The sequence below is a fragment of the Schistocerca nitens genome, chromosome 9 (genome assembly GCF_023898315.1).
Source record: "Schistocerca nitens isolate TAMUIC-IGC-003100 chromosome 9, iqSchNite1.1, whole genome shotgun sequence".
Lineage (NCBI taxonomy): Eukaryota > Metazoa > Arthropoda > Insecta > Orthoptera > Acrididae > Schistocerca > Schistocerca nitens.
The window spans coordinates 53,926,296-53,949,286 of record NC_064622.1 but is presented as its reverse complement, the minus strand read 5'-3'; the positions used below and the strand labels follow the sequence as shown (position 1 = coordinate 53,949,286).

Genomic DNA, 22,991 nt, shown 5'->3' with positions numbered 1-22,991 from the left:
TGTATGGAGTGTAGCCATGTATGGACGTGAAACATGGACGATAAATTGTTTGGACAAGAAGAGAATAGAAGCTTCCTAAATGTGGTGCTACAGAAGAATGCTGAATATTAAATGGGTAGATCACATAACTAATGATGAAGTACTGAATAGAATTGGGGAGAAGAGGAGTTTGTGGCACAACTTGACAAAAAGAAGGGACCGGTTGGCAGGACATGTTCTGAGGTATCAAGGGATCACAAATTTAGCATTGGAGGGCAGCGTGGAGGATAAAAATCGTAGAGGGAGACCAAGAGATGAATACACTAAGCAGATTGAGAAGGATGTAGGTTGCAGTAAGTAGTGGGAGATGAAGAAGCTTTCACAGGATAGGGTAGCATGGAGAGCTGCATCAAACCAGTTTTAGGACTGGAGACCACAACAACAACAACATGTTTAGGAATGTCTGCTGGACAAAGGCTGTCCTAATTAACATGTTCCACCAAACTGCTGTTCACGCAGAAGTGTATGGTCACTGTTTCGCAGTGTACGTTTCTGGTATACTGCTCTGGAGCCGGAATGCTAGGACAGTCTAACAATGACATCATAATGCAGCTCCGATCTGCTTGGATGTTTATACCAGTGTAGAATTTAGGTATAAGTGAGCAGCTCTGGGCATACTAGCACTATTTCTGTGATGTCAGAATCAAAATTCTTGAGGCCCACGAGAGAAAGACAGGCCGTAGCATGTACTTCTCTCATAGCACATGGCACTGCATGTCTTAACAGTGTCAGGAGCCATCTCCAGCGTGGAATGAGTAAATATTTCAGGTGAGTTTAATAATTCTTGAATGTGCCTTTAAATAAATGCTAACTCTCGACAGCACTCGACAAAGTTAAGATCTTTAATAGGTACCTATTCAATTACATATTGGTTTTCCATGGGACCTGTACAGAGCTGCACATCCGCAAATTGTGGAATACGAGCCGACTAGTGTGACATCACAAGTGCTTTGTGGGGGCAGTATTTCTTGTGGCCCCAACGAACATGTGGAACATTGACATTGTTCAGGAAGGGGCAAAATATGTGTGTGCAGGTATTGGTGTGTCTGTTAACCTACTTGACACCTTTTCCCAAGCTACTATTCACTCAGGAGTGTATGTTCACTGCTTCTCATAACTCGTAAGTTTGTATCCCTCCACATGCGACTCTATTTAAACAAATACCTTTTCAGGGAGAGATCCCTATTCCTTGTCACAAATTTCTTGATCACCCAGTCAGTCGAGAACTCAAGCACCACCCTGTCCTCTGCAACCTCACCAAGAGCCAAATTGGTTTGTTGTCACCCCACCATGCACATTCACAGAGGAAACACATCTATGCTACCAATTCGGTAACCTACTTTAAAAAGGAGTGCAGAAGTTTCAATTCACAACGTTAGTATGCTTCTGTGACAGCATCGTTGCCACATATCACATGACTCGAATTACAATGACCGAAAATATGAAATGGAATGGAAATGAGCGTATGGCACTGTGGACTAGGAGTCCCCCAATCGGGGAAGTTCGGCCGCAGAGGGCAAGTACTTATTGCATTCGACTCCACATTGGGCGACTTGCGCGTCGGAGATGGGGATGAAATGATGATGAGAACAACACAACACCCAGTCCCTGAGCGGAGAAAATCTCCTGCCCCAGCCGCGAATCGAACCTGGGCCCCTTGGCGTGGTATTCCACCACGCTGACCACTCAGCTAACGGGAGCGGACGGAAACATGAAAAATGCAGGAACAAACCCCCTGTTCTTCCAGCAAGCTGACGATATTCCTCAGGTCCCATCCTTCCCGCAGCAGACGTTGTCAGACGCTATATCCACCCACATTCCTACCAATACCATATAACTTTACCGCCCCAACTTCCCATCACAAACCATACTCCTCTTCCAAAAACCCCACTGTATGTACCGCTCCTTCTTGCAGACTTGTAGCCATGATACGCTCACACGCCACTGGCAAATAAAGAGACATATCAGGAATTTATTAAATGCAAAAAATGCTAGAACTGGCGCCAGACAGGCACCAAACTCAACGCTCAACTCCCCATACCTTACTAATTGCTTCTCCTTGGTAACCATCCGTTACCTGACAACCTGAGCGAAGCTAAGCATTTTGCATCCTATATTTCTAACATCTTCTCCACCACTGAAGACCCACATTTTTGTTATTTACTTTTCCCTACCATCCTTGAGCGTACAAATAACGCTGTCCCATCCCTGGCTCGCAGCTGCCAGTACTTGCATGACATACCATCCACAGAATTCAATAACCAATTACAGTAAGTGACCTAAAATAAGTACTCCGTAAGAAACGCATCACTTCTGCTGGTAACAAATGCATTACATATAGACACTTCAAAGAGTGCCCCTCCCCTTTCTCATCACTCTCTCAACCCCTTACACCACTATCAATACTCAACAGTGAAAAACATCCAGAATCTTACTATTCTTCAAATACCACAAACCTCCTCCCATCACCCCATCTACGTCTAATGAGCACAGAACATAGATGTAGACTAATTCGAAGAAACACGAAAGGAATGGGGAGTAGCAGAAATGAGAACAGCGAGAAGATTAACATCAGGAGTGGTGATCACGAAGTAGATGGAGTTGAAAATTCTGCTACCTAGGCAACAAAATCACCCATTTACGATCATGGCAAGGAGGACATTAATAGCAGACTAACACTGGTGAAAAGAACATTCCTGGTCAAGAGAAGTGTACCAGTGATAAACATAGGCTTTAATTTGAGGTTTTGTTTGGGGCACAGCATTGTAAGGTAGTGAAACATGGACTGTGGGAAATCCGGAAAAGAAGAGAATCAAAGCATTTGAGATGTGGTGCTACGTATGAATGATGAAAATTTGGTGGACCTGATACAGTGAGGAATGAGGAAGTACGCTGGAGAATTGGAGAGGAAAGGAATATATGGTGAACACGCACACGGAACAGGATGCTAGGACATCTGTCCAGAAACCACGGAATACCTTCTATGGTAGTAGTTGGTAAAAGCTGTAAAAGAAGACAGAGCCTGGAATACATCCAGCAATTAACTGAGTATGTGTGTTGAAACTGCTGCTTTGAGATGAAGAGGTTGGTGCAGGAGAGGAATTCTTGGTTGGCCACATGAAACCGGTCAGAAGATTGGTGAATCAAATAAAAAAAGGGTTAGGAAATTTAAAAAGGGAAAGTTAGATATAGGGGGAATTAGTCATGATCCGTAGCACGAGGAACGGGACTTCTGGTCAGGTGAACACAGGGTCATTAGCACAGTATCAAATGGGGGGTAGGTTCAATTGTGATTAAGAAAATAGAAATGCAGGCAAGCTACAAGAACAGCATGTTGAACGCATTATTGTAGCAGAGATAGACATAAAACCCACACCCACCACAACAGTGCAAGTTTATATCCCAACTAGCTCCCTATATGAATAAGATATTGAAGAAATGTACGATGACATAACAGACATTATTCTGAAACTTTAATGGTCATGGGGCACTGAAATTCGATAGAAAAGGAAAAGTAGTAGGTGAATATGCACAGGCGGAAAGGAATGAAACGGGTAGACACCTGGGAGAATTTTGTGCAGAGCATAATTTAATCATCGCAAACTATTGGCTTAAGAATCATTAAAGAAGGTTGTGCACATGGAACAGATTTCTAGTCATGGAAAGTTTCAGTCTGATTAGATAATGCTAACAAAGATTTCGGTAACAGATTTTAAATTGTATGACATTTCCAGGGGCACAAGTGGACTCCAACCAGTATTTATTGTTTATGAATAGGGGATTAAAAATTAAGAAATTGTAAAAATGTAGGACATTAAGATGAGAGCTGGATAAGTTGCAAGAACCAGGGGGTGCTGAGTGTTTCAAAAGAAACTCTAGCCAACGATTTACAATAACGAGGGAGAGCAACACAGTAGAAAAGGAATGATTAGTTTTGATGGATGAAATAGTAAAATAAGCAGAAGATCAAAGAGGTAACGCAGGAAATATTGAATTAAATTGATGAAAGCAGTAATGTAGAAATGTAGTAAATGAAGCAGGCAAAAGAGAATACCAACCTTTAAAACAGGACGTTTGAAATGGCTAAACAGAAATAGTTATAATACAAATGTAAGGATTCAGAAGCAAATATCACTAGGGGATAGACACCTACAGGAAAAAATAAGAAGCATTTTGAGGAAAGAGAAGCGCGGTATGAATATCAACAGCTCAAATTGAAAACTAGTCCCAAGCAGAGAAGGGAAAGATGGAGGGAGTATATAGGGAGTCTTCACAAGGAAATGTAAGAAATATTATTGAAATGGAGGACACATAAATGAAAATGCGATGTGCGATATAATACAGTAGCAAATATTTGACAGAGCACTGAAAGACCTAATCTGAAAGAAATCGCAGGAGGACATCCTGTCAAAACTTCTGATAGCCCTTGGAGAGCCACGGCAAAACTCTTCCATCTGATCTGCGAGATGTATGAGATGGGGACAATACTCTCAGACTTCAAGAAGAAAAAAATAATTCAAATTCCAAAGATAGCAGGTGCCGACAGATATGAATATTGCCGACCTATGAGTTTAATATTCCATGGCTGCAAAATAGTAACATGAATTCTTTACAGGAGAATGAAAAAACTGGTAGAATCGACCTTGGTGAAGAGAAGTTTGGACTTCAGAGAAATGTAGAAACAGGCAAGGCATTACTGATTCTATGAGTTCTCCTAGAAGATAAGTTAAGGAAATTCAAACTTATGTTTATAGTGTTAGTAGACTTAGAGAAAGGTGTTGACAGGACTGAGTGCTCTCTTTGAAATTCTGAAGGGGCATGAAACGGAAGCAGTGGTTGAGGAGGTTTGTAAGTTATCCCCAATGTCATTTAATCTGTACACTGAGCAAGCAGTAAAGGAAACGAAAGAAAATTTGAAGTAGAAATGAAAGTCCTGGAAGAAGTTATAAAATCTTTGAGGTTTGCCAATGATATTTTAATTCTGTCAGAGACAACAAAGGACTTAGAAGAGAAGTTGAAGAAAATGGACAGGAGGAGAGAAGATGAACATCAACAAAAACAAAACAAGGGTAATGAAATGTATTCTTATTAAAGCGGGTTATGATGAGAGATTTAGATTACGAAACTGCACATACATTAGTAGATGAGATTTGGATTTGGGCATGAAAATAACTGATGAGGGCCAAAGTAGAGAGGATATAAAATGTAAACTGGCAATGACAAGAAAAGCTTTTCTGAAGAATTCACTATTTGGGCTGCAAAATAACTGATGATGGCCGAAGTAGAGAGGATATAAAAAGCAGATTGTCAACAGCAAGAAAAGCTTTTCTGATGAAGAGAAGAGTATTTACATCGAACTTAGATTTAAGCATCAGGAAGGCATTTTTTAAAGTATTTGTATGGAGAGAAGCCATGTACGGAAGTGAAACGTGGACTGCAGCGGCTCTACACTTTCTCGTCTATACTGTACTGTACTAATGACTACAGACTTTTCTGTTAATGTTTACTAAATAATCTATAAAGAACAATTACTTAATTGTCTCAGTGTTCTATAAAAATATAAATGTTTAATAATGTTAAGAAAATCGTCACCTTGTTAACATTTATCTACACGCTATGGTTCTGTATGTAAAAGAAATAGTTCAGAAAATTTTGTTGTTTAGTTCCTGAATAATGACAGTAATGAAATTTCATTTACAATGGATACAGTCACTAACCAGGTAATTTCCGAACAACAGCACTGTATTTTGAGCATGACATAGCTAACAAATAGGCTATCACAATCCTAAGACACCGCACAGTGTACAATGACCATTGTTATTTCACTCATTTCACAGTAGTACCACTTCTTACCTACTCACTGATATCTTCTTCAAAGCCCCACTTTACTGGGACAATGCTGGAACCACAGTTTATACAGGCACAATTATTCGTCAAAAGTTACGACCTAGAAACCTGAAAACCTTGGGCTTCCTATGTGATTTTCTTAGTAAGAAAGTTTTGCAGCGTTTCATTTTAGATTTACTGTTGAAGCTCTTTGATAGAAACAGTACTTTGTTGTACAAAACAAGCTTAAACTCCGAAGCTTTCAAGAAGAGTCTTATCTGTACAAACCATACGTTTTTAAATTCAGCTGTGAGATCAGAAAATATCTATACTTTACAGTAAAGCATGGCTACTTCATTTCGTAGTGGCTAGATATTAATTACTTTCCTGTCCGTTTTCTACTGCTATTATGTATGCTAGAGAAAAACTACTTACAATTCAGCTTCATCTAGTGCTGTTTCTGTAATGTGATGCACAATTATGTTAATGTGAACAACTTTAATTCTGTATAGATGCATACACTGACTGTATGAAAATATGGTAGGAAATATTGTAATGGCAGAAATGTATATTATTTAAATAATGTCCTGTACCACATCTAGTTATCCCAGTATGTATACTTTGAGTAAATTACAGCTTGTTACTAAAGGTATGAACTAAAATCATGTTATGCAAACTTTCAATTATATAGCAAAAATATTCATTTGTTGTTAAGACTGCTAGTTTCAATTTAGTTTCTATCCGGAAAATCTAGAAACTGCCATTTTCCTGCCATGCAGTAATACCAGTAAAGTTTGAGTACAAAAATTAATGGAGCGTTTCTTATTAAATAGCTCTGTAAAGAATCTGTACAATTTATCTACTGATGCACTCTAGTCAACACAAATGACTTTTCTCCTCTATACAAAGTTCAGGATTTCTTATTTAAACATTTTAGAGACGTTAATGTTTGCGAGAAACCTTTACATACTTACCAGTAATTGTACTTAAGGCGGCCACTAAATAACAAAAGATGTATCCTATTACTTCACATTTTTCAAAGAACGATTACTAGCAAAAAGAAATCCACCTTTAGAGACAAATAGAACTTAAGTTTCTTGTCTTGATTGCTGACGTGTTATTTGACTGTACCTTTTAGCAATTGGCCGGCCTTAGCGGACGAGCGGTTCTAGGCGCTTCGGTGAGGAACCGCGCGACCGCTACGGTCGCAGGTTCGAATCCTGCCTCGGGAATGGGTGTGTGTGAAGTCCTTAGGTTAGTTAGGTTTAACTAGTTCTAAGTTCTATGGGACTGATGACCTCAGATGTTAAGTCCCACAGTGCTCAGAGCCTTTTGAACCATTTTTTTTTTTTTTTAGCAGTGCTCACGTAACGATGAAGATTGAACATGTCTGCTCGATGTGAAAACTATAAATGTTTTGCTCTTATTCCTCTCGGTGTAACAGCTTTACCATTTATATTCCTTTTGAAGTATTCTTATGCAAACGTCCATTTCTGGCTGGTAAGTATTATTTATAGAGCAATGACGCCTTCACCACCTCCTTGTTCTCTCGACTGGTAATATTCCATGCATACAAAAGCCCGCTCCTGCGTAGTTACTCTTTACACAACTACAAGCACTGAATATCACTTCACCAGCAAACAATTACTTTTATCAATGATTTGGTAGACACCGAGTTTTTCTATGCAGTCTTTTGCGCTTTCAGACTGATCTTACCGTAGGTCTGTTCAAACTATGGATGTACAGAGAAATGATCTTACCGCAGTCATGCCGTAGTAGTAACCTATTTCACTTTCCTTCCAGCTACAGTAGCGCGAGCTTCTCATTTTCGGCGCGCTCCGCATTATTGCTAAGCTCATACCAACTGTAAAACATATATATTGTGATGAAAAGTGGCCGGACACCTGGCTGAAAATGACGTATGTTCGTGGCACCTTCCATGAGTAGTGCTGGAATTCAATATGCTGTTGGCACACCCTTAACCTTGATGACAGCTTCCACTCTCGCAGGTATACGTTCAACCGGGTGCTGGAAGGTTTTTTTGGCGAATGGCAGCCCATTCTTCACGCAGTGCTGCACTGAGGAGAGGTCTCGATATCGTTCGGTAAAGGCCTGGCACGATGTCGGCGTTCCAAAATATCCCAAATCTGTTCAATAGGATTCAGGTCAGGACTCTGTGCTGGACAGTCTATTACAGGGATATTATTGTCGTGTAACCACTCCACCACAGCCGTGTATTCCGAACAGGTGCTCCATCGTGTTGAAAGATGTAATTGCCATCCCCGAATTGCTCTTTAACAGTGGGAAACAAGAAGGTGCTTAAAACATCAATGTAGGCCTGTGATGTGATAGGGTCACGCAAAATAGCAAGGGGTGCAAGCCCCTTCCATGAAAAACACGATGACACCGTAACACCACCGCCTCCGAATTTTACTGTCGGCACTACACACGCTGGCAGATGACGTTGACCGGGCACTCGCCATACCCGCACCCTGCCATCGGATCGCCACATTGTGTACCGTGACTCGTCACTCCACACAACGTTTTTCCACTGTTCAACCGTCCAATGCTTACGTTCCTTACACCAATCAAGGCGTCGTTTCGCATTTACCGGCGCGATGTGTGGCTTATGTGCAGCCGCTCGACAATGAATTCCGAGTTTTCTCACCTCCCACCTAACTGTCGTAGTACTTGCAGTGGATCCTGATGCGGTTTCGAATTCTTGTGTTATGGTCCGGATAAATGTCTGCCTATTTCACTTTACGACCCTCTTCAACTGTCGGCGTTCTCTGTCAGTCAGCAGACGAGGTCGGCCTGTACGCTTTTGTGCTGTACGTGTCCATTCACGTTTCCACTTCACTATCACATCGGAAACAGTGGGCCTAGGGATGATTAGGAGCGTGGAAATGTCGCGTACAAACGTATGACACTAGTGACACCCAATCATCTGAACACGTTCGAAGTCTGTGAGTTCCCCGGAGAGACCCATTCTGTTCTCTCACTATGTCTAATGACTACTGAGATTGCTAATATGGAGTACCTGGCAGTAGGTGGCAGCACAATGCACCTTATATGAAAAACGTATTTTTCTGGAGGTGTGCGGAGTCACCTAACGTTACCGCTGGATATATTTCATAAACCACATCAAATACTGACGAACCGATTCCACAGACCGAACGTGAGGAGAGGGGCTAGTGTAATTGTTTAATACAAACCATAAAAAAATGCACGGAAGTATGTTTTTTAACTCAAACCTAGTTTTTTTAAAATCGAACCACGTTAGTTTTGTTAGCACATCTGAACATATAAACAAATACGTAATCAGTGCCGTTTGTTGCATTGTAAAATGTTAATTACATCCGGAGATATTGTAACCTAAAGTTGACGCTTGAAACCTCCGACGTTCAGTTGCGTGGAGGACGTGGAGGACGCATAAATTGGCCAGCCCGTTCTCCTGATCTTACACCTCTGTACTTCTTTCTGTGGGGTAAGTTAAAGGAGAATGTGTACCGTGATGTGCCTACAACCCCAGAGGATATGAAACAACGTATTGTGGCAGCCTGCGGCGACATTACACCAGATGTACTGCGGCGTTTACGACATTCATTACGCCAGAGATTGCAATTGTGTGCAGCAAATGATGGCCACTACATTGAACATCTATTGGCCTGACATGTCGGGACACACTCTATTCCACTCCGTAATTGAAAACGGAAACAACGTGTGTACGTGTGCCTCACCCCTCATGGTAATGTACATGTGCGTCAGTGAAAAAGACCAACAAAAAGGTGTTAGCATGTGGACGTAATGTGCTGTTCGAGTCTCTTCTGTACCTAAGGTCCATCACCGTTCCCTTTGGATCCCTACGTAATTCTGTGCTCTCCGATACACACGATCGAGCAGCGGAGGAGTGGTACTCAAGCGTCAACTTTAGGTTACAGTATCTCCGGATGTAATTAACATTTTACAATGCAACAAACGGCACTGATTACGTATTTGTTTATATGTTCAGATGTGCTAACAAAACTAACAGTATTCCATTTAAAAAAACGTAGGTTTGTGTTAAAAACATGCTTCCGTGCATTTTTTTATGGTTTGTATTAACCAATTGCACTAGCCCCTCTCCTCACGTTCGGTCTGTGGAATCGATTCGTCAGTATTTGATGTGGTTTACGAAATATATCCAGCGGTAATGTTAGGTGACTCACCCTGTATATAAACACTTGGTAGCTATGTCTACAGCAATGTACACACAAGTTAAAGTCACTATAACTTCACAAAATTACAGAAAACATTTTCTAAGAAGCTTCTTGTCGTATGAAGGAAAAAAAAATAAAAATGTTTTCAGAAATATTCGTATTACCGGTAGAGCATGATGAACAGTTTGGACCAGGACCGGCCACGGCGTGCCAAATATCACACGTGCAGTGTGCGTAGGCCGCCTGTGAGTCAAGGCGCGGAATGTCACTCGGCTTTGCTCACTACTTCTCTGAAATACCCGCAAGTGCGCAACATTTCATTCAGCATTGCGGTGCGAAATTCTGCGGTTGGCAAAACGCTCTGAGTTCGGCAGAATCATGACGTCACCGCTGTTTACCCTTCGCTGTTTGTTCGTTGTATGAAGGGCGTTCACAGCTCCACTGGCATTTTGCGCAAAAAGAGACAATCTAGCCATATGTCGCTACAATCCTTCAAAATGCAATGGATTGATCGAAGAGAGGGATGAGAATTCGCAGTTCCCATAGTGACGCTACAACGCAGTCCTTGCTATGAATTTTTTCGCTTACTTAACACATGAAACTGTTTGTATACGATGTACTGTCTAGTGTAAATATGTATTGTAAATACTATGTTTAAATTATGTAATATTTAACACTGGCAAGTCAGGGCATATTTAGTTAACGTTGAAGTCAGAGAGATTGTTTTGTCGCGCCTCTGGGCGCGGGAGCGCGCCAGCGGGCAGTAGTAGCAGTGACGCCGTGCTCGGAGTAAGACGTACAGTCGAGTGCTGCTAGTCCTAGCTGTGTTACATCTAACGGCTAGTGTGTGGATCTAAGTACGACGGGAAAGTAATGGTCGGTATATCTGGAAGCATGGCCGGGCAAGTTATTATGGATTAATAGGTATAGTGCTGGAGAAACGAGGGCTTAAATGTGAAGCGCACTGTGGGCCCAAGTCGTAACAGTAAAAGCCCGATGCCACATTGTGTCGCTGCCGTGGTCTTCCGTCGATCCACCGACAACGAGGGAAGTAAGATCTACGTAATTTTCGTAGGATAAAATTGTAGAAGGTTTGCCAGTGACTGTGTTTTTCTCTGAAGTTGAACAATTAATAACAAGCACTTTATAATCGAAACGTTGCAGTTGCATTCCACCCGAGAATAACACCAAGTAGGTTCCTTCCAATCCTTACCTTACTGAACCGAGTGTGTCACGCCATTATCGAGAGAAAATATGTTAATTATCAAGTTATTTGCATGGACGGTGAAGACTAAATTTCAGACTGGTTATCGTAGTTAACTGTTGCACTTAATAAGCTTACGCCAACCGTAGTAACTTAATAATATACCGAAGTAATAAATTTGATTATTAAGATTTATTTCAGTGCATATTCAGCTAAAGTTAATTCAAGCATATTTCATGAAACTATAAAGCTTATTCCACCTGACAATCCCCCAATTAATGAATTATTATCATTCAAAACATAGTAATCAATTATTGGCAATATATTTTATTATCAGTAGATTGAACTGTGAAAAGTACCTAATTTTAAAGACAGAATGACAGTCCATTATTCAAAATCTCGATAGATAATTATCTGTGTTGTCAACATTGCACTTAGCTGACAAATTATGAACAAAATAAGTGTAGTTAGACTGTTATGACATTCTTCAGGTTTTGGCGGCGCAAAGACTGTCCCATTAAGTTTCGGGTGTGCAGCCGCAGGAAATCTCCTTCTTCTTCTAATATTTCGGCTTATAACGTTCAGCCATCTTCAGAGTGAACCGCAAGACTGCCGCTCCAGTGCTCGCTTCGGTACACGAGTATAAAGGTACGAAGCGAGCACTGGAGCGGCAGTCTTGCGGCTCACTCTGAAGATGGCTGAACGTTATAGAGCCGAAATATTAGAAGAAGAAGGAGATTTCTGCGGGTGCACACCCGAAACTTAATGGAACTGTTATGACATTGTTTTATATGACTACTGAGCCTGACACAGCACTTACGTAAAAGTTCCCGTTCCACCTGCTGCGCTACAAACAGGGAAACTTTATTTTTGACACAATTATTCACGTACTTAACAGTAGTGTCGCTCATCAGCTGAGCTGGCGACCGATTTTTTAATTGCTTTTACAACTTAATCATTTCTTTCGGCAAAATTTCCACTGGCAAAAATTATTTCCACATTATTTCCATTAATTCATTTACCGATCGTTATTGAATGAAATTACTCATTCAATAACCATCAAGTTATAACGTCTCCTGTTTCCCGCGGAATCATCATTGTTTACTTTGGATTCGGATGTCCCTACGCAGGTCAAAATTCACGGTCATTGTCAACTTGTAATTTCGCAAATCCCGGGAAACAGGGGGGTGTTATACCATAAGTGACAGGTACCGTTTATTTGAAATGAAACGACATTATAGTACCACGCAAAGAGAATTTAAACATTTAGATGCCAACAAAAGCGCAAAATGTAACAGCGATCGACAGACGAGATTCATTCATTGATCTGTACGTTTGTGCTAAATTTGCACGAATGGAGCACTTGAAGAAATAGGTGGTACGAATAGGAAAATTTATGAAGTTGCGTTTTCATTTGCAACAGTTTTCAAATGGACTGAACGAAGAGCATAGAGACTTTATATATTACTGCAGAGTCAAGGGACATTCCTAGATGATATCCCAATTTGAAACTCGCTATAGTTGAATTTATGAAGGAAACATAAAATAGTACGTATGCAACGGATTTCAGACTTGGCATTTTTAAGTGGGCTGGGCTCCACTCTGCCCACAGTACAAAATTGCAAAAATGTTCAAATCTGTGTGAATTCCTAAGGGTCCAAACTTCTTAGTCATCGGTCGCTAATCTTACACACTACTTAAACTAACTTATGCTAAGAACAACACACATCCTGCCCGAGGGAGGACTCGAACCTCCGGCAGGACAGGCCGAGCAGTCCGTGACATGACGCCCCAAACCGCGCGGCCACTCCGCGCGGCTACAACACTACAAGGTAACTTCATTCTTAATTTATAGGGATGCATCTAAGAATAAAATCACGTTGTATAAAGGACATATTTTGACAAAGACAGTCGCCGGCCTCTGTGGCCGAGCGGTTCTAGGCACTTCAGTGTGGAACCGCTCGGCTGCTACGGTCGCAGTTCGAATCCTGCCTCGGGCATGGGTGTGTGTCATGTCATTAGGTTAGTTAGGTTTAAGTAGTTCTAAGTCTAGGGGACTGATGACCTCAGATGTTAAGTCCCATAGTGCTCAGAGCCATTTGAACCATTTTTGACAAAGACAGTCAGTTTGCCTAAGCTCACTGGCTTTTAAGAAACCGCGACGTTTGAAGAATTCGTCGTGGCCTTTTAAGAATTAAAAGGATAGTTTTATAAAGGTTTTGAAGACATCATCAGCCTTACATCACTTATCGAATCGATTTCCAGACAGTTTGCCGTTTCAATTGAAAGAGCCCCTGTGCATGTGCAGACGTAATTGACTGACCAGCGAGGTAATTCCAATTTCAGTAACAAATATTTTTACGTTAAAACTGTCGAGGACGTCTGCTTCGCTTTCCTCAGGTAGATTTTCCAAGACTCCATAGTCAGGTTACAAAAATGCTACAATATTTCGATCGACATACTTGTCCGAAAGCCCTTTTTTGGATTTTGAAACTAAGTCACAATTACTTGTCAACTTGAGTGTGAAACTCTGTGAAATTGTCTGCGTCTCTCTGTATGCCGACAGTCTGTACCAGATAAAGCTTACGTCTTTAGTGGACCAAAAATAATTAATTAATTAAAACTTGTTTTCTATGATCTATGTTTTTGAGAAACGTGAAACATAAAACCATATCGTATGTGGTGCGACTGCACCGCCATTTAAATGCGGTGATTTCGCTTTTTCCCCCATTCACCCTCCTCGAGCACCGACAAGGAGGCGTGGCGGTGGGGAAATGTGAAGCAGGTTGAGCGCTTTGGCACTCGGTCCCACAAGCCGGAATCCTGGCCACTCTACGTTCGCACGAAAAGTGAATAGAAGATTTTGAGATATAGTGCCACAGAAGAATACTGGACATGAGATGGGTAGATTACGTAACTAATTAGGAGGTACTAAATAGATTCGGGGAGTAAGAAACTTTGTAGCACATCATGATTAGAAAACGGGTTCGGTTGTTAGGACACATTCTGGGACACTGGGACATCAAGGGAGCACCAGGGGGGGGGGCAGGGACAAAAATCGTAGAGGGGGGCCAAGAAATGAATACAGTAACCAGATCCAGAAGTATGTACGTTTCAGTAGTTATTCGGTGAAGAGGCTTGCACAAGATAGTGTGGTATTGTGAGCTGCATCAAACCAGTATTGGGATTGAAGACCACAACAACACCAGTAGCTGCATAAACGGACTTGAAATATCTTATGTGATCAAACCAGGCAGCCCTCAGCATTTGGATTAGGTGCAAAGGACTGGATAACTAGAACTGTTTGACATAACGTTCACATTTATCTATTAGCAGTCGTCTTACTTTGGACACTACTGGTTTCACCTGTCCTACCAGTATCGAGAAACAAAACTATTGCAGCTGTACCACGAGTTACTCCCGATTCGAAACTGCTGGCAGATTAAAGCTGTGTGTCTGACTTGACTGGAGCCCAGGACATTTGCCTTTTGCCTACAAATACTGTTATGGCCGAGCTACCCAGGCACAGCTCACTACCTACCCACACAGCTTTCTTTCCACCAGTACCTCATCTCCTACTTCAAAATTTCACAGAAGTTCTGCATCATAAATTTATGGACTATCACTTGTCGAAGAAAGGATAATGCAGAGGAATGGCTTAGCCACAAGCAAGGACCCGGAAGTGTTAAATTAGTGCACACTCCACTACTGAGCGAAAATTAATTCGGAAAGCAATCCTGTAGGTTGTGTCAAAGCCACTTGTTCTCATTTTTCCAGCAGTGTTAGTTCCGCAAGGTATGCATGAGAAATTTTGTGACGTCAGAGAACTAGGACCTGAGCGAGACTACCGGCAGAAGTAAAGATACGAGGGCATGTATTGGCTGGTGCCTGGATAGCTCAATACATGTTGTATTTCCCGTCTGTAAATTTATTGTGTGTGCAGTTCCGTTTTCAAAAACGTGAACAAATTACTGTCGTTTATAACAAATTTAAGGAAATCACTCACATCCGTAACAGTAAAGTCACGTGTTCACTGTCGTGCAGCTGATGAGAAGTGTTATTTAAAGTTAACCTATTCTCTGGTAATTTTTCCTATTCTGCTGTTTAATATCTCTAGTTAACATCTAAAATCAATTCAGACTATGAATCTGTAGAGAGACGAAATGTTTTTCAAGAAATACAGTAGTTAAAATTATATATATATACACTCCTGGAAATGGAAAAAAGAACACATTGACACCGGTGTGTCAGACCCACCATACTAGCTCCGGACACTGCGAGAGGGCTGTACAAGCAATGATCACACGCACGGCACAGCGGACACACCAGGAACCGCGGTGTTGGCCGTCGAATGGCGCTAGCTGCGCAGCATTTGTGCACCGCCGCCGTCAGTGTCAGCCAGTTTGCCGTGGCATACGGAGCTCCATCGCAGTCTTTAACACTGGTAGCATGCCGCGACAGCGTGGACATGAACCGTATGTGCAGTTGACGGACTTTGAGCGAGGGCGTATAGTGGGCATGCGGGAGGCCGGGTGGACGTACCGCCGAATTGCTCAACACGTGGGGCGTGAGGTCTCCACAGTACATCGATGTTGTCGCCAGTGGTCGGCGGAAGGTGCACGTGCCCGTCGACCTGGGACCGGACGGCAGCGACGCACGGATGCACGCCAAGACCGTAGGATCCTACGCAGTGCCGTAGGGGACCGCACCGCCACTTCCCAGCAAATTAGGGACACTGTTGCTCCTGGGGTATCGGCGAGGACCATTCGCAACCGTCTCCATGAAGCTGGGCTACGGTCCCGCACACCGTTAGGCCGTCTTCCGCTCACGCCCCAACATCGTGCAGCCCGCCTCCAGTGGTGTCGCGACAGGCGTGAATGGAGGGACGAATGGAGACGTGTCGTCTTCAGCGATGAGAGTCGCTTCTGCCTTGGTGCCAATGATGGTCGTATGCGTGTTTGGCGCCGTGCAGGTGAGCGCCACAATCAGGACTGCATACGACCGAGGCACACAGGGCCAACACCCGGCATCATGGTGTGGGGAGCGATCTCCTACACTGGCCGTACACCACTGGTGATCGTCGAGGGGACACTGAATAGTGCACGGTACATCCAAACCGTCATCGAACCCATCGTTCTACCATTCCTAGACCGGCAAGGGAACTTGCTGTTCCAACAGGACAATGCACGTCCGCATGTATCCCGTGCCACCCAACGTGCTCTAGAAGGTGTAAGTCAACTACCCTGGCCAGCAAGATCTCCGGATCTGTCCCCCATTGAGCATGTTTGGGACTGGATGAAGCGTCATCTCACGCGGTCTGCACGTCCAGCACGAACGCTGGTCCAACTGAGGCGCCAGGTGGAATGGCATGGCAAGCCGTTCCACAGGACTACATCCAGCATCTCTACGATCGTCTCCATGGGAGAATAGCAGCCTGCATTGCTGCGAAAGGTGGATATACACTGTACTAGTGCCGACATTGTGCATGCTCTGTTGCCTGTGTCTATGTGCCTGTGGTTCTGTCAGTGTGATCATGTGATGTATCTGACCCCAGGAATGTGTCAATAAAGTTTCCCCTTCCTGGGACAATGAATTCACGGTGTTCTTATTTCAATTTCCAGGAGTATATATATATATATATATATATATATATATATATATATATATATATATATATATATATATATATATATATATATATTGTGGACACAAAACGCACACTAGTACTGTCATCTTCTTTTAAAACCTGCGTATTAAATAAATAACTCGAAAGACCTGTTGATAATGGTAAAACTTTCCGTCTATAATTGCAGTAAGTTGTAGTTTATAGCCCGCATCTCGTGGTCGTGCGGTAGCGTTCTCGCTTCCCACGCCCGGGTTCCCGGATTCGATTCCCGGCGGGGTCAGGGATTTTCTCTGCCTCGTGATGGCTGGGTGTTGTGTGCTGTCCTTAGGTTAGTTAGGTTTAAGTAGTTCTAAGTTCTAGGGGACTTATGACCACAGCAGTTGAGTCCCATAGTGCTCAGAGCCATTTGAATTTTTTTGTAGTTTATAGCAATTCAGTACAATAAGATATTTTTAGTTGACAAAGGCAAAGGTTACATGTCCGAGTCCCGGTCCATCAAACAGTTTTCATCTGCCAACATGTTTCAAATCGACTACACTCGACTGTGAGTGAAAATATATATATTTTTACATTCATCCATACACTGTACATGATCTGACATGATTTCATTTATTTAATTTTAACATATAGCGTCGTAGTTTGTATGTTACAGGGAACCACATTTGTATGATGACGTACTGGACTATCACGAACAACAGCTCTTCCTACGTGACAACTTCAGCGCGCTGTGTGAGAACCAACAACCACAGGCATCTCAAATGTTCGGCCTCGCCGACGCTCTGTACTGCGTCTACCGTTCCTTCAGATTCAACACTCTACAGACATTACCTTACGCCATAACGAATACAATAGGTAAGTTTAATAGTAGGACTCACCCCTTATGTTTACGTAATGATGACTGTCGACTGTGTTCAAGAACCTTTGTGAATAACCAGACTTAGATATCCCACGATTTCCAATTTCATGCAACGTGATTTCTGATTTTATGGAGTTCAATGCATATTTTTCGATTAGTTAGCAGATCTCCAACTGCATCTTGGTCATCAGTCTTCTGACTGGTTTGATGCGGCCCGCCACGCATTCTTCTCCTGAGCTTACCTCGTCATCTCAGAGTAGCATTTGCAACCTACGTCCTCAATTATTTGCTGTATGTATTCCAATCTTTATCTTCTCTACAGTTTTTGCCTCTCTACAGCTCCCTCTAGTACCATGGAAGTCATTCCCTGATGTCTTAACAGATGTCCTATCATCCTGTCCCTTCTCGTTATCAGTGTTTTCCACATGTTCCTTTCCTCTCCGATTCTGCACAGAACGCCCTCATTCCTTACCTTATCAGTCCACCTAATTTTCAACATTCGTCTGTAGCAACACATCTCAAATGCTTCGATTCTCTTCTGTTGCGGTTTTCCCACAGTCCGTGTTTCACTACTGGATCTACTGCCAACTAACTACCTCATTTCGTGGTATTTTTAACTCCTGCACTATACGGAATGTAAGACAACTTACATGTACAAAATTTTAATGTTTAGAAGAAACAAAAATAATTTTTTTTATGTGACAGATATCACAGTTACACCGTATCCCCGCCAGGAAGGATTGGCCGCTAGCGTCGATCAGGAACGGTGTTCAAACTGCTGAATAGTGAAAGTCGTGTTGTAGACGTTGCTGAAAACGTCGCCAGTTTACATTACTGCGCAACGGTCATCTGCGTGTTAAAGGTTGCCTAACACAATCAAAACATCCAAGTGTGCACGTATCAGAAACGCCGTTAGGACCTTTCTTAACTGTTGCAATGAAATCTATAACCGGGACTAATTCTTACGAGCTGATACACGTCTGTGAGATAGATCTCGATATTGACAAATGAAGGACGAAAGGAAAACCTGCTGTAGTGGTAGGGTAAAGAACAAACAAAGTTAGGGAAGCCTGTACGACCGACAGTAATTGATAGCTGGAAGAGAAACAACAAAGAGAACACTCGGGAGACACCACAGTCAACTTTCACAGGACCGCGAAGTCCTCAGGATAGAAAGAGACGTCAGGTCTGGGACAATAACATATGGTGTACGTTCAAAGTCTCGACAGATATATTGGTGAAGACCCTACGGCCGCTGATAAATAAATTTATTCAAAAGTCCCGATAATGAAGACCTATAATGTGAATGTGGCATCTGTTAGCAAGAACTGTGTAAAAATATAACTTACCAAAAGTGAGGCTGCAAACCAGTGATAAGGTCAGAAAGTTTTCAAAAGGAATAATTGGGGCGTGCATACTGCCTAACATATTGTCAGCAAACAAGGAGTAGTTACAAGGTGTCGGTATCTCGTGAAGTGAAGATGTTGGTTGTACTATAAAGTTACAAAAGTTCACAGGTTTTCAAAGCGTTATGCAAAATGGAGAAAATGCACTGGAAACACCAAACGTGTGTATTAAAAGTTGATGCTCAAAATTTAGCTGTATTTGTATACATCCATGGAAACAGGTGTTTTGTAGAATCTTTTGCACCTGCTGTGAGACGATGTTTCAAACGGCTATGCTACAGCCACAGTAGCTGCCAATGCAAAAGTGGACAAGGTGCGAAAGACATGGTGGACAACACATACCATAGACATACTCGTCTCCATCCATTGTATGTATTTGCTGCCAAGAAGACCATTTAGTGAAAAACAGAAGATCCCATGAATAGGAAGAAAATACAAGAAGGAGTATAAGAACATTATAACGAAGCAAGTAATTTAAAATTTCTATAGCTGTCTCTATATTGTATACCATTCATTACGGCAGAATGTCCCAAAAAATACGGCTATGGTGAAGTGATGCATACATAACGCGGAAGTATTTCCTTTACTGAAAAGTACAGTTAAATCAGACCGGGTAGTGAACATTAGCCAACGAGGGCAACTCATCGCAGTTCATGACACAACGTGAAACGAAACAATGGTAATCTGTTACGTGATAACACCAACAACTGGAATGTATATCGTTCAACACACGTACCAAGTCAGCAACCAAACACAGCTAATAATGCAAAACTACAATAGCCCTTAACCTCACAGGCTAAATGTCTCTAAGAGGCAATCCATAGACGATAACAGATTCGTGGGCGGTGTTCAAAAATGGTTCAAATGGCTCTGAGCACTATGGGACTTAACATCTGAGGTCATCAGTCCCCTATTACTTAGAATTACTTAAACCTAACTAACTGAAGGGCATCACACACATCCATGTCCGAGGCAGGATTCGAACCTGCGACCGTAGCGGTCGCGCGGTTCCAGACTGAAGCGCCTAGAACCGCTCGGCCACTCCGACCGGCCCGTAGGCGGTGTCTTCGGCTTAACATTGACTGCAATGGAACATATATAGTTAACGGGCGGTGAAAATGTACAACTTCAAGAAATCAGGAGAAGCATAAAACATTGGAAAAACAAGTTAATGTTTAAGGGGCTCCGGAACGCCCTATACTTGCAATGTTAAAATACCGCTTATAAATTACATCTTTCCTCACAAAGTATTTGAGGTAGGAAGTTGAACTTTTTACAGATTATTTATTGGAATATGGGCTACAACTTAACACAGGGATTTTACAAAATTTTAGTTCAGTTATTAAAGATGATTTTTTTTTCAATTGTAATGAAAATTCACAACATTTTTTTGCAATTTTCTATTTATATATTCAAAAATATACAGTTTTTTGGAAAAAGGCTGTGTTAAATTATGCAGAAGGTACTGTGTAACATTTACTGAAAATTTGAAACAAATATGTTTGGAAGATCCTTAGAAAACGTGTAATTAGTATGAGAAAATAAAAGTTTTGGGAATCGAGCGACAAAGATTGGATTAACTTTTTAGTGTATTCCAGGTCCATAGGATGGATTATCTTCATCCTCTGCAAACTCCTCCTCCAGCTTCCTCTTGTTCCTCCTCCTGTTTACTCTTGCTTGTATTTCTAGACTCTTTACAGCCCTGTCTGCAGCCCGAAGGCGTTCCTTGTCTAAAGCAAGCATCGCTCGTTGTTGTGTTCGTAGATTTTGCTACCATTTTCTTCAGTTGCAGTTACTGCAACACTGTTCCAAACGTGGTCATGTATGAACACTTATCACATTTCAGTTGTATTTCACTAGCAAGTCCTACGTGCTTTATTATGGAGAGTTCCAGACCAACTTCACTACAATGAATACATCTTACACAGTTTGAAAAAATTCCTGTGAGAACCGACATATCAAATATTTCATTCACATCCGATTCGCCCATAAAACATTCATAGTTCTCACTCATTGAACCAAGCTTCTTCTGTCAAGTATTTTCTTTCCCACTTTGGCTGCTATGGGCAGGTGTACTTGAGAGGTTAGGTTCACTCACTTGGTTATCGTCTTTATTGTTTACAGTAATAACACATACCTTTGGCTTTCCAACATTTCTCCTTTTCTTAAAAGCCTTCAGAGGATTTCTAATAACTTTACTTTTACTCATTATTATACTTCAACAAAACAGAGACTCAAGAAACAGAATTAATTACGAATATTTTCGAGATAACGACAGAGTAAATAAACATGAAACAATCGACAATCACACCAGCGATATATATTGAACCATCACAGGTTAGCCACAACACATACTTTATCTCACATCACTAAAATGTACCTGATGAACACGGACGTTAATAATAACACCATTTGACAGCAGTTTAACAGCGCCACAGTGGGTCACGCCCATGTAGAACACATTTCAAAAAAAATTTAAAAATAATTGTAGTCTTCGGAATTGAATAAATTATATATCTATTAAAAGGTAATAGTCTGCAGATTCAGAAAACGCAAAAAAGTAAAAATTGAACTTTTCATGATTTTGAGCCTTTCCGGAGCCCCTTAAACTGTTAAAGAGGGATCCACGATATGCAGTATCCAACAAAGAAAGTTGTCCACAACAATTACACAAAAACCAAGCAAATGTCGCAGCAGTCTCGGAAGCATTGTTTAAGCCTGCGTTGTTGACAGTAAGGGCAGATTGGATGAGAAGGGCTGGAATAGCGAATCTTGTCGAGGGCAATCTTACATACACAGGTCTGCCTGTGCAATATTACCTGACGTAGAGTTTTAAGTTGTAGCAGCTACAGTTTATCCACACGTAAAGAGTTACTGCCCACCTAGAAACAGAGTCCAAGACAGAACATGGGAAAATCGAGATGAGCGTGTCGGTGGACCACCACCCCAGGGCCTGGATGGCCAGTGGACTGGTCGGTGGGCATCCAGCAGGCATCTCATGAGACACCAAAGAAATAATTTTGAGAAACAAAGCATTTATTATCCAGAATACGTCAGCAGATGTGTCATTGCTCCACACAGTTGGTGTTCGAGGGGTGTTGGTGGCACCTGGCCCATTGAGGTTGGCGCTGTCCAGGATGTGACTCGCAGGTGGCAGTGGTGGGAGGAGGGGAGTCAGCATCAACAGCGCCGCAAGGCCGCTGACAGTACAGAGCTAAGCTGCTGTTTCACCCACACCAACCTGTGGCTCCTAGCAGCCGTGGAAGAAGGCGTTCAGGGCATGTATGACGTCGATATCGACTATGAACAACAGAAGCAGACATCATCAGTGAACTTTGCCAGTAGGGGGTCAGTACTGGTATGAGGACAAAGGGCCCAGTGTTTTTATCCCGCTTGCCCTGGCTCATCTTATGTTAAGTAACAGATACTTGGGCACTCACTTTTCTTATTTAGGACATAATTAATGGGTAATAATTGTCATTTAACTAGAATTAATCATCTTTAACTGTCACTATAGTAACCATAATTTATAGCCGAGATTATTGACGAGTATTGCACTTGCACCCATATTTACCTACGTGTCAGCGTAAAGATGGTAATAAACGAAAAGTACCAGTCTACTTTTATTCTACAATATTACTTTTATTGTTAACCGGTTTTCGGCTTACAAACCATCTTCAGACATTTACTGAGTATTATCACCTAAGAAGTTAAAAAGTTTTCAAACAACATTGGAAGATAAGTAACATATCTAGAATGAATAGAGACGTACAGTAAGTAACATCTTTGCATTGAAAAAGTAAAAAGTGAACAGTACATAAATAACAATGGAGTA

At 41.9% G+C, this 22,991-nt stretch overlaps 1 protein-coding gene across 1 annotated transcript in view; it reads left to right on the top strand.

The window, feature by feature from the left end:
* Positions 1-22,991, top strand: part of LOC126203406 (uncharacterized) — a 169,160-nt gene that overhangs the window by 119,884 nt on the left and 26,285 nt on the right. Inside the window, exon 6 of the mRNA XM_049937710.1 lies at positions 17,547-17,746. Coding sequence (XP_049793667.1) covers positions 17,547-17,746 — 200 coding nt within the window. The remainder of the gene's footprint in view (positions 1-17,546; positions 17,747-22,991) is intronic.